The 13,102-nt window shown below is 29.1% G+C and overlaps 1 protein-coding gene across 4 annotated transcripts in view; it reads right to left on the reverse strand.

The window, feature by feature from the left end:
- The window catches only part of LOC132928071 (calcium/calmodulin-dependent protein kinase type 1), a 346,565-nt gene that overhangs the window by 85,181 nt on the left and 248,282 nt on the right, over nucleotides 1–13,102 (reverse strand). For 2 of the 4 annotated variants that reach the window (XM_060992635.1, XM_060992637.1), the window contains exon 3: nucleotides 618–680. The exons of the other annotated variants lie outside the window; for them this stretch is intronic. In XM_060992635.1, the coding sequence (XP_060848618.1) occupies nucleotides 618–680 (63 nt within the window). The remainder of the gene's footprint in view (nucleotides 1–617; nucleotides 681–13,102) is intronic. 4 annotated transcript variants of the gene reach the window in all.

The following is a 13,102-nucleotide window of genomic DNA, read 5'->3' on the forward strand; positions in this document are numbered from 1 at the left end:
GAGTAAAGTAGTAAACCGATTTTGCGGCGTATATCTGCATGACGTGCCACTACACTTCACTCGTTATAAATTATTATTATAAATAAATTAATTATCTATTCATTCAAAATGTTATTTTTATAAATTTAAATTTTCAAAAAAATATTCTGGTTTGGAATATGAAATTAAAAATGTATGTACGTTGTCATTAAAAAAAAAAAATATATTTAAATATTGATGATAAAAATAGTAAAAGAATATGTTTTTTTCACAAAAATTAATACTTTTTGAAAAAATCAGTTTTAAACTTTAAAATATTCACCTTTTATAATATGTACAAAACATATTTTTGGTGATAGTGTATATAGGTACAGTAAATAGTAAATGATTTAAATAGGCATTAGTTTACGAAATGCATATAATATTATATTATATGTATACATAGTATGATATATACTATATATTATAGTGACAGTGAGTGTGTTATACATATATTAGTGAGGCGATACAAAACAAATTCACAAGACAAGACAAAATAAGAAAATTCCGATCGGACACCGATTTATGCAATATGTACGAATGCAACTAACTGTGTTTACGAACCCTGATACCGTCACCCGTGCTACATATAGACTCACCATTGACCCTCGTTCTTATCGTCGGTCCCCGAATGATCACTCCTTTTCACGGATTTACTGAACCTAAAGATAGAAACGATTATGCATGTGTTCAATAGGTATCATTTATTTGCACGGTTTACTCATCAGTGACGACTAAAATAACAGCAACAACAATAATAAAAGTTGTAAACAACTAGGTGGGAGGTTTTGTGTATGACATTATGCATATCATACAGGATGAACGTTTTCCGGCGAACCGGTAAATATGTAAAGAAACGCTAGGAATCAACCAAGTATTTTAATTACATTTTTTATTGATCACTTGCGTTTCTCGAGGTATTGCCCGGTTCGCGATAAAAAGAGTCAGTCATCCTGTATAATATAATATAGGTAGTGTAAATTATGTGTGATATTTGTATATATTGTGGGTAGAATTGTCATGCAATCATGTTAAAAATGCGCATATATATATATATATATCATAGGGTTCGCGAACGGGACGTGGCATACGCTCGAATGAATTTATTTTTGGAAAAATATATTTTTGATGAACTGCAGCTATGATATTACGTATAGTCCGTGTAGAGTAATACTATTATTATTATTTATAAATATGTTTGCCGTGTTCGACGAATCTACGATGTTTGATGCCGAAAACGATAAAGTTGACGAAGAAAAGACTTCTATTATTACCTTGTTATATAATGTTATATAATATGTTACAGACAAATCCCGAGATCATTGTAAGATAAAGTTAGGTTTTAATGGTTGATGCTAGGATTTCGATATGTAGGTAGAATCACAAACATATATCTTTTATTTCTGCCATCATAAGCCAATTTAAATTGTTATTCTGATTAAATTGTCTCAATCAAAATAAATTGGAACTAAAAAAATAAATATACAATAATAGAGAAAAATTAAAAAATGTTTTATAATGAAATGAAATTTAAATATTTTAAATAAAAAATATTTTTTTTTCACTTGAATACAACTTGATTTTGTATGATTTTATTTTTTATGCACACCCTACGATTAAAGCTCCTATCACCTACAAAGGTAGTTAATTCACTTCGTCCGCGTTTACTTGCAAACGCCCACTTTTTTTTTTATGAAAATATTTAAGTGATTTGTTTTAATTAAGTATAATTAAGTATAATAAATATAAATAAGTATAATTTTTCAACAAAATAAATGTATTGTAATAATCATAATATACTGTAGAATTAAATTTAATATTATGCTTAACTCAGTTTTTAATTTTTCACTATAAGTAAAAAAAATCTTATTATAGGTTAAGTAATTTTACTGTCAAGGTTTTCTATATTATAGTTTGTAAAAAACATTATAAGAAATAGCCTGAATAGAATTTTTAGCTTTCTCTGATTAATAAATCAATTTTATACCATTAATTAGTAAGACATAACTTTACTAAGTTATTGGGCTTTGTCGGTAACATATAACATTATTTGTTTTTTCACTGAGAAGAAATTCGTTCCTATGATTATGAAAAAAAACACTCAGTCTATTTTTTTTAAATTTTTAGATATAATTAAGGAAACTATTTCCAATATTTTAATATTTTTTGAATACAATCCATAAATTATATTTCAAACCCCTTTTCATAGACCAACTATAACTTTCATATAAAAAGTTGAACAACTCAAAACCTACTCGTTTAAATGTTGATATTGGTACGTCAAATTTTTCAAAAAATTAACTAATAAATAATTGAAAATATGGTATATTTAAAACTGCAAAAATAGGATTTTGTATAACTGAATTGTTGAAGAAAAAATAGCGGAGGTGAGCATACTTGGTTAATCAGCCTGTATAATATTATGGATGGATGTTCTGCAACTAAATGCGTGATAACTACAGTCAAAATTACAAAACAGTATTCTTAAACTATGAACGGCTCTTTTAAGTTATGATTATCTATATGTTTGATGCCTTCTAAAACTTTCTGTCTAACACATGGATGATTTCAATAGACTATATTATAGTATTTTCGTCGCTACAACACGTGAAACGCAGGTATGTTGACTTATTTAAATAGAATCGTGTTAAAATATCGACTATTAATGTTTAATGTAGTTGTAGGCAACAATTTTGTGGTGTGTATAAAAGTGGTTGTTTGTGTGTATAGTTTTACCGGTTGACGATGAAAATCATATGTGCTTCGTATGGACAATCTGTAAAACGATAATAACGACAGAATTTTCCAAGACAACGTCACACCAATTATTACATTTACATAACTGGCATAAATGCATAGTACAAAACACATTATTATATAGTATATAATATTACACACACGTTTAATTTAAACGGTGTCGAGTCACAATAAGACGACAAAAATTAAAATATATATAATGTTATTATTATACTTAAGCTGTGCATTTGAAGCGAACATATTTTTGTGCTTTTTGTAAGACAATTTTATTAATAACATGGATAATTCAAATAATATATTCAATTTTTATACCTTTAAATTCTAAATTGTTTTTGCATATGGCTATATGATTACGTATATGAGTGCATAAATTCATAGATTTCGCGTTAATTTTGTACATTGTACACGGAAAAATATTGGTTTTCAATATTTTTGTAATATTATACTATTTAGTAGACGCCGCTTATAAGAATTGCTTTGAGACCAGCATAAAGTGAGTCATATGAATACAAATTATAGGTGAAGTGGGGAAAAACGAAAAAATATTTTTAAATAATTATTCAATTTATTACCTACATATAAATTATCAGCTTTATCATTTCGCTATTTTAATTTTACTTATTTACAATATACATAATATTTATTTTATTTTACTTTCATCTAATATTAAACATTTTTAATTATAATTTACTAAAAAAAATATATTCTTGTTTATTTTTAATTACTTACCAACATTTTGATAATGGCATTGCTCGTACTAATAAAATAAAATATTGTTTATTAAAATGAGTGGTCTCGGTGATATGAAAAATGCGATAACGGTTGTTAAAATTAATTGAAACCACTTGAATACAAACAACTTTTTATAAGTTAATTTATTTTAAAAATGTTCAAAAGTATGCAGACATTTCTACCAGTTTTTTGAGAGATTAGAAGGATCCTGGAGCAAGATTTGTATCTTATAAACGACTTTTTCAAAATGTATTTGGATAGGTCCGAACTGTTCTGGGCGAGTTTAAATTTTAAAGCAACTAAACTTTATATCTACCAGCTTTATAAAGGGTTGTCAATGTAAGCTTATTAATTGGTAAAAACTACTTCAATATTATAGTGAATACAAAAATTGAAATAGTTTTGTCTCATCCGTATGGACATTTCCTTATATACCTAGTACGATAATTTAAAAAAATAATATATTTTTCTCACATTTTACGGACTTTGAAACACATTTACAATGTTTTATAATATTGGATATAAACCTTGATGGTTATTATCATCCATTCGCGGGTAGTGAAATATGAAAAATTAGCATAATTTATTATTAATTGGTCGGATGCTGTTGAATTAGGTCTCGTTAGCAGTAGGATTTTCATGTTTTCTCTTATTTTTCGTTTTTCCCCTGGTAACTGAGGCGGCGTTATAACGTATTATAATTTATGATAATAGTATGTATGAAAAGGCGATATTTTTATTTAAGGACGTATGTCGGTAATAATTAAAGTATTTCGTTCCATGTGCTGGACCCGTATAAGGTATAAATATATGTACTGGAAACAAAATGTATTATATATAAAGGTGTGATAATATCATACGTATTTATAATATACTGCACCCGTCGTTGCACTGTTGCCAACGTGAATACCAACAACAAAAACAGATAAAAAGCGGGACAGAGCATATATATAATAATAATTTTAAAGCGTATAATATACAAGCGAAACTAGACATACATAATATGAGTACACGGTTTGTCGACAGGGTTGTTAAAACTTGTATATTTTTAATCTTTTTAAAACGGTCCGCGTGGACGTACCTGCATAACAACATCAACGATAACAAACTAAAAAAAAAACCGTTTTTAATTGTCTCACCAAATAATTAAAAACGTGTTTTACACGACGAGGTACACAAAAAATAAATAAATTGCCTTAAACAATAATGATATTGCATGGCGGATCGTATACATAAATATAACTTCGTGTAGGTACCTACAATTGTTGTAACTCATCGTGTAGTCCTGTAGTTAATAATAACCGTAACTTTCTGTAAACATCTGGTTATACTCATTATATTATTATAATGTCTTATCTTCAATTTTACCATACTCCGGGTATGAATACATTTAAAAAACCTTGTGTTCTAAAAACAAAACAAGTTTTTTAAAATTTGAAACAAGACAATTTACAATCTGTACGGTAAAAAAATCGGAAAATTTGATAAGTTAATAGATTACGCATATCATGAAAAACATGATGAGGAAATCACACATTAGTAATGTACTAACGTTGATCTAAGTGTAGTGTTTGGATGGATGTGACTGTAATAATAATAGCTTTGGTACAAGCGATTGGTATTGCGCAGACCACGAGCTAGCCGAGATTCATACTCGGTAAATATGTATAGAATTATTTTTCCTTTTTGCGAAGACCCGGGGAACCATTAATTAAACTTCAAAACGTGCTTTGTATACATATATGTTTGTATTATTTTCTATGTGGTCATATAGTGTATAGTAATGGTGGAGGGTTGGTTTCCCACGTTTTTTTAGTTTTGATTTTTTTGTTTATTTTATTTTTTGTTTAGTTTTGGTGACAATGCCGAAACTTCCTTTATGTATAATATGATATTATTTTTAAAACTGTTTAAACTTTTTAATGTGGTAATAAATTGTTTTTTCACCCTTTTTATAACAACAATAATAATAATCATTATATTATAATATAATATATCTACCTACCGTTGGTTTTCATTATTATGGTTATTGTTATTATTATTTTTGTTTTAGCTTACGATAGTTATTTTTTCTGTAGTTCTTCATGATTGCTTCGGCAAACTATTTGAAGACAAAAGACATTTGATATCATATTATGATTATTCGTATTATATTAATGTGGTCGGCATACTATTGTAAAATATAATGTAAATGCGTACCGATTTTTCAAAATCAAATATATATAGTTATGATGCACTTAACGCAAGTATAGTTTAACTGTACAAAAACTAGTTAAATGCTAAATACAATAATAAAACAATCATTGCTGTGCAGTATGCATTTAATTTCAAATAGAGTATAATATGAAAGTATCCAATAACGATCGGGTACAAACATATCTAACTTTATTAAGACCTAAACGGTTTTTTTCATGTTGCCTTAATCCGCAACATAAGAGGTGACAAAATTACAAGCCATAACAAACATACAATTTTCAGATTTCTGATCTCTCTATAACCCATGAATCTACAGGGAAGATAAAAAAGTGGCTTTGGTGCCATACCATCCTTTTTCAATGAACATTAACGCCTTTATTAGTTTTATTATTTCCTATCCATTTTCATAACAATCTTAAAATCCTAAAATCCTAAACGTCATTATATTAAATATTTTATATTCATCAGGTGTACTTATGTTATTGTTAAAATATGTTGTAACGGATTTCGAAATAAATTATAATAATTTAAAGAAAATAATTAAAAGTTTAAACCATTGATATTTTAGAGGTGTATCCGTTTTTCTTTAAATTTCTAAAAGTCGTAGCGCACGTTTTGCACGTAATTTATTTTTATTGTTTAAAAAAAAATAAATTGCGAGCTTATCATACACGATTTTCACATTCTCAAAACAAACATACAAATACGATCGAGCTTGTATTATAATGTGCCTATATAATATAACGTTTTAAATAATAAAAAAACATATATAATATTTATACAATAATATTATTCAATCTTCTTGGTTAAGTTTGCCCGTTAACGGTTCATATGTTTTGGCCTTTTGGGTACACAATATATGCAGTTGAACAGCTGAATCACATATTATTAAAATGTATCTATCTCGACTGTTTTTTACACGTTGTATCAAAAATAACAGCAAAATAAAGAAACATTAAGAATACGGAATTGTAATGATAATTTTTGAAAAGTGGTTTATTTTGAACTTACAACATGTGCAAAACATTGTTGAATTCATTAATTTAATATATCTAGAGCATAGTAAATTAATCGTAAAATATCTGTACAGTTTTTATGTATTTTTGGAAAAGTTGGGGGGACAACTTTATGGACGTACTTTGTTAGTTGTCATTACTATTGTTATTACTATTTTAATTGCTGATAAACTTACACTAAATAAATCAAATTTGAAAACCATAAGTTTTGTCACAATAATATTACGTACGTATATTGTACCCATAACAGTGTATAACGCTAAAACATTAATTTTTGTAAAACGAATTGTAGCGTTTGAATAATAATAATAATAATAAACATAAAAACAGAGTTTCGAATAATTTGCAATTCCCGATTGTATATGGTTCGACTGTGTAATATTAATTTTACTATTATTGTTAAAGCAGAGGTATGCGCTTGATAATCGGTTGAGGGACCGACTCGTTGCAACAATATCGAATTACAATATCAAATACGCTATAGCCAATATTTTTACAACTCGTAATGTTCGACGTACCATTGTATCTATATTATAATACGTAGTGTAATATGTACTATTATTATTACTTAGATAATCGTAATTGAATCGTAAAAATAATATTCATCTCGTATCGACTATAATAGGATGTCCGCAGTGGACATAATAGTATTATATACGTTCATTATAAATATAAATAATCACAACATTGAAATAAAATAATGTATTAATATCGGGTCAATGTCTCCCAAATATACTAATTAAATAATTTTTTGGTCATCACTTTTAAATCAGTTGTTTATTCCGTAGTTTTATTTAAAAACTAAAACTTTTTTTACTGCGTCAGAACTGATTAAACGCAAGTTTTCTGCAACCTGGGGTACAAGTATAATATAGTGCTACTATATAAGGAATAGATGATAAATAAAAATTAAATTACAGAAAAACATAAAAATAAGATAAAATACTAACGATGTTTATCTAGAAAAATATATATCGCTTGAGCATATTATAGACTGTGGTGCTCATCCGAACATTGGAACCACGTCGATGAAACATCCAGTGGACGGTAGATAGTAATGAAAAATATTTTTGAAACCCTTAAAAGGTTTTCCAATTGGCCGCATTTTTTACATTTTTCACTCGATTCAATTACAGAATCGTCTGGGCGGATTAATATCGTTTTGCTTCTGTGATGCAATAGCGGAAAGCAAAAAAATAAAACTATGATCGATCCCAATATTTTAATTGTGTTTTTAGAAAAGTGGATCGATATTACCTACGAACCGATGTTATCCAGATAATGCGTACGGCGTACCTACCTATATAACGCACAGACGAAAGCCGTGAGGTGGAAAAGTTTCAGTGAAAATACTGAAGTCGAGTAATTGAAATACCTACAGAATTTTATTATAGAGGACATTATAAATTAAACGACGCAATAATATTATTATTGTACGTCAAACTAAAATAAAATAAAATAGACTATTTCCTTATACCGTTTTTATTATTTGTTCATTTCAACTGATCAAAGGTATTATAAATGTTTAAACTTTCGCGTAATAAATCACATAACAGTATGTTCTGTATCAATTTACAGATTACTGACTCGTCATTTATGTCGTATTCGGTGAATTTGCTTAGGTTAACAGAACACAGGAACGTCGAGTATGAGCATATTATATTATATTAATAGTATATAACCAGTAGTCGAGTTTTGAATTCCGAAGTAGAGATGATCAGATATCAGTCATCTCTATATTTTTAAATGACAATAATAATTAAATTGTTTCAGCTCGTTATTCAACTCTTGGGAACTTCAATTCACTACTCTTATGAACAGAGCTCTCAGGTAAAAGTGTATTGTATAATATTATTACTATTTCAATCATTTAATAAACCTTCCATACGTTGATATATCGTGATTGATTGTGCCGGTTTATGAACGCAGATCATAATATTTTAGGACTTAATAAAACATTATTTGTGTCGATCTAACAACTCGGTTCTCAAGATCGAGTCGCGTAGTGGTAACAGCTAATTCTTAACTGAATATGATTAGGTATAAATATCGATAGCAACTTGGTTTGAAAGAATGAAATAGGTGTGTGTGTGTGTGTTGCAGTCCATAAACCTATATTCTATATGATTTATCCTAGCTGTATTTTTCAAATTAAAATAATTAAATTATTTGTTTTTAATTAAACGAAATACCAAAATTTAATTTAATAAAATGAAAACTACTGAATGTAAAAGTTCACTAATGTCGCGCATAAAATAACTATTTTGGAAACGGATTCGAACATTATCTCAAAATTGCATCCAAAAATGCTTAAACTTGACAGTATTTTTAAATTGAAAAATGTATGTAGGTACTCAATAGCTTAAATGGAATACTAAAAACAAACAAAGTGTTCACAGGAAAAAAAAACGATTGCTATCATTGTAAATTAATGAGAAACCACTACAACAAAAAATGAACACTCAAACAGCCATATTATGTTACAATGATATGATGACCTAAACTCTGTCGACCCAGCCCTTTAAAACAGAGATATGCGATGTCAGATTCAGCTTTTGTACGCCGTTGTCTCGTCATTTCCCGTTTTGTACGGACGACTTGCTACAAACGTCATTCTGAGGAAGTACGGGTTTTTTGCCCACATGAGCCCTGTGCGATAAGTCGTCCATCAGAAAAAGCAACACGATCACGCACTCGTGGACCTAACTTAAACAAGTGGCTTCATTCGATGAATTTGTCGTACACGTTACGCGTGCTCGTTTTTTTGATCATATACCGTCAGATTGCTGCTCTGAATCATCGACTCGTCGTACACGTCAAACGTGTCAGTTGGCGATTATTGATGGTGAACCTCCTGTCACTCGTATTTTATCCGGTTCCGCTAAGATTAGTAGTACCGATAAAAGGTTAAAAACATCTGAATTTATTGATTCGTGTGTATTACTCATATTTATTTTTTGAAAAATTACGTAGTTACTGTTGACTATTATATTCATGGTCGTTAATAATATTCATTGTCAATTGTCATCATCGGGTTTTAAACCTCGAAAATCTCGCTAACATTTAAATACATTAGGTAGGTATATAAAATATATACAAGGTATATAAGGAATTGGAAAAATTGATAAGATACAATTATAACTACGATTTTGGATAACTGTCACTATCAAATAAAATATATTTTAAATGATAATTTGTCATTATTAACAAATGTATACATATTGCGATTTATTATTTTTTTTTTATTTAGATTTCAATATAAAACGATAAACTTTAACTATAGCTTTACAACTAAAATAAGTATATTATGAACAAGAAATTATTAAGTTTCAAAGGTTAAAAGATAACATAGAATAAGGTAATATAATAGAATTAATTTAATAAATCATATAATTATTTTTTGTCACGACGATCGATGTAAACTACTTTTTATAACGAGTACCAGTAAATAAGAGTAAACGAATTACTTTAGAATGTGATGACTATTATATGTTACTAGGAAAATTTTATTTCGCTAGAATGCAAATATTTTTTTCCTATCGTGTCGAGATTTAAAAGAAAAAACGCATGTTGTATTTGACATATTTTTTTATTAGTAATCCTTATTATTAAACAATGTTATACACATAAGCTCATTGATAGAAAAATAATGAATAAAAATATTCAGTTCTACATAGACGTGATTGTATAATATATAACCAATGCAATAAATTTCCAATAACAATTTTTTGTAGTATAATACAAATTATAATTTATTTTCAATTTAAAATATAATATTATTTATCGTTTGACTCGAATGGAAAACGATTGTGCCACAGTCGTTGCTATATAACGGACAATGTGTGCATAGGGCATAGACTGTCAATTTTGAAGTAACCAAAGAATATTAATACCTATATTTATTATATAAATTATATTATATTATAAAAATATATGCAATCATAAAACTATTTTAAAGCTCAGCGCGTGTCATTATTCGAAAGTTTGCTTATACAAGTACAATATTTAATAGTAGTTTAAACTTACAAAGGAATTATGGAACACATTTTACTTTTATAAATATTTTATAATTTTTTGTTAATATGTTGTGTATTATATAATAATTGTATAATTTTTATACGTATTTAAATTTATATTTGTTGTGTATTTAGAAAATGATAAAATTCATTATCAAATTTTTTAATTGATTACAAGTTAATATTAGGTTAACACTATTAAATTATTAAATACATCTCTAATATTTATGATTTTTAAAATTCTTTAAGATATTAATGCACGTATATTTGCAAGAATTTTTTTTTTTATATTAAGTATTTTAAGTCTTATGCCTAGTCTCGATGATTAGTACTCCTCCCCCCCCCCAAAAAAAAAGGATTGCAAATAACTTATCTATATCTAAATCACTTTAATTAGAACACTCTTTTTCGACTTTGAATAAAACAAAAATGAAAGTTGAAAGTTGAAAGTTACTTAACTTGGTTGAAAATCAGTTACATTTTTTTTTCTGTATTGTATATTTACAATTTGTATCGTGCTAAAGTACAATAAATAAATTGTATACAAGTTCACACACAAAAATAAAAATGTAAAGTAAAAATAATGCTCATACTCGTATGAGATTAGCGGACAGAAAGAATAACGGAAAGGGAGGCCATCCAATTATAGAACCTAACAAACAATTTAATTATTTAGGTTAATTTTTAATTGGTTTTTACACGCCACAAGCTTATTTTTAAACATCAGACATGGTTATATTCTATAGTAGTATTATATTGCTTTGTACGAATATGTTCTGGCGATATTGTAATTTTCTATGCGGAAATCGATATACAGTCGTATTAACATACGTTGGGCGGTCGAAATCCAGAAACCGTGTATTTAACCAAAAAAAAAATGAATACGCGTGTAGTGCGGACAATCTGCCGAACACGGATGTAAGATCATTTAACTGATGGGGCGAGTCCCCCGCAATACAGCATATAGCATAGCATCAAACTGCAGATTTAACCCGCGTAGGTTCCGAAAGTCACCGTTGAAAACAAAAAAAAACAGCTGACTCGTCGCCTCCTCGTAACTCGGTTTAATATTTATATTATATAGTAACACGATACTTCAACTTGTTAATCCGCTTGCGACGTCCACCAGGCCACGAGCAGGATTCGGGCGATGCGAATACACGACGTTCGCCGTGTCTGACCCGCGGCGTCGGCGGCGGCGGCCTGAGCAACCGCGGCCCGCAGTATCACTGTAGCGGCAGTCGAGCGCGGAACGATCGCGATATCTCATAACAACGTGCGTATAATATAATAACATCATCATTATCATAACTCAAACGGAACGTCTGTGCACAAAGGTGTGCCCATTATAGGTGTATAGAACATAATACTATATACACACGCCGCGCGAATTGCCGCGTGTATATTATCGCAGTGGAGACCGCGGCGGCGCGGGTATAATAAATATTGTCCTATCAATTTAACTGTTGAAATAACGAGGCCGCTCGAGAGTTGGGTATTTTATTTACGGACGATAACAACGTTGCGGCGGCGGACGATCTCTTACCCGCGACGATATATTATCGACAAAAACCTCTCGTGTATATACATATATATATATATATTAATATAATGCGTACCACATAATATTATACACTACACTAATATCGTAGCGCAGTGGTTTTCAAACGTCGTGATCGGCGCTCTGTGCTCTTTCGGTAAAGTGTTCGCGGCGCACGTGTCTCAGCCGCGAACGAATACATTTTTTTTCCGGAGGAGACCGTCGATTCCTTGTTGTTTTTCTTCCCCGGCTGTCTGTTATCATCACCTTTTGCGGCGACGAAAATGATTCGATTTTCGACTTTGGGGGTGGTTTATAGGAGATGATTGATTCTAGTTGGCTCGTCGGTAGAAAAAAAAATCCTAGTATTTTTAATAACTGTGGTGAGCGGAATATATTTACAGTAAAACCTCGATAAGACGGAACTTCGGTAAAACGAAAACTCTGGTAATACGGAAAATTTCTTTGGTACTTTCTTTGGTACTTATTCAGTTGCATATTTTTTTTATAAACCTAAATCGGAAATCTGAAGAAGCACAAAATAAACTATTTTGGGAACAAGCGACTAAAAAGTAGTTTGCAAATATAGTTAATTATTTTTAATTTTAACATACAATAATACAATAAGTAGCTATACTTATAATACAATTAAAATTAATTGGTTAATTACATTTTAGCCCTTAATATCTTTGTTTATCTGATTAAGATATCCTAAATTTTAACGAACTGTATATGCGAACGATTGCTATTCAATTTATTTGTTTCAGACTCGCATCTCATCGGCTTTTTTGGCGTACATTCATGTACATCAATCATTGCTATATAAC

This window comes from Rhopalosiphum padi, chromosome 3, assembly GCF_020882245.1.
Source record: "Rhopalosiphum padi isolate XX-2018 chromosome 3, ASM2088224v1, whole genome shotgun sequence".
Classification (NCBI taxonomy): Eukaryota; Metazoa; Arthropoda; class Insecta; order Hemiptera; family Aphididae; genus Rhopalosiphum; species Rhopalosiphum padi.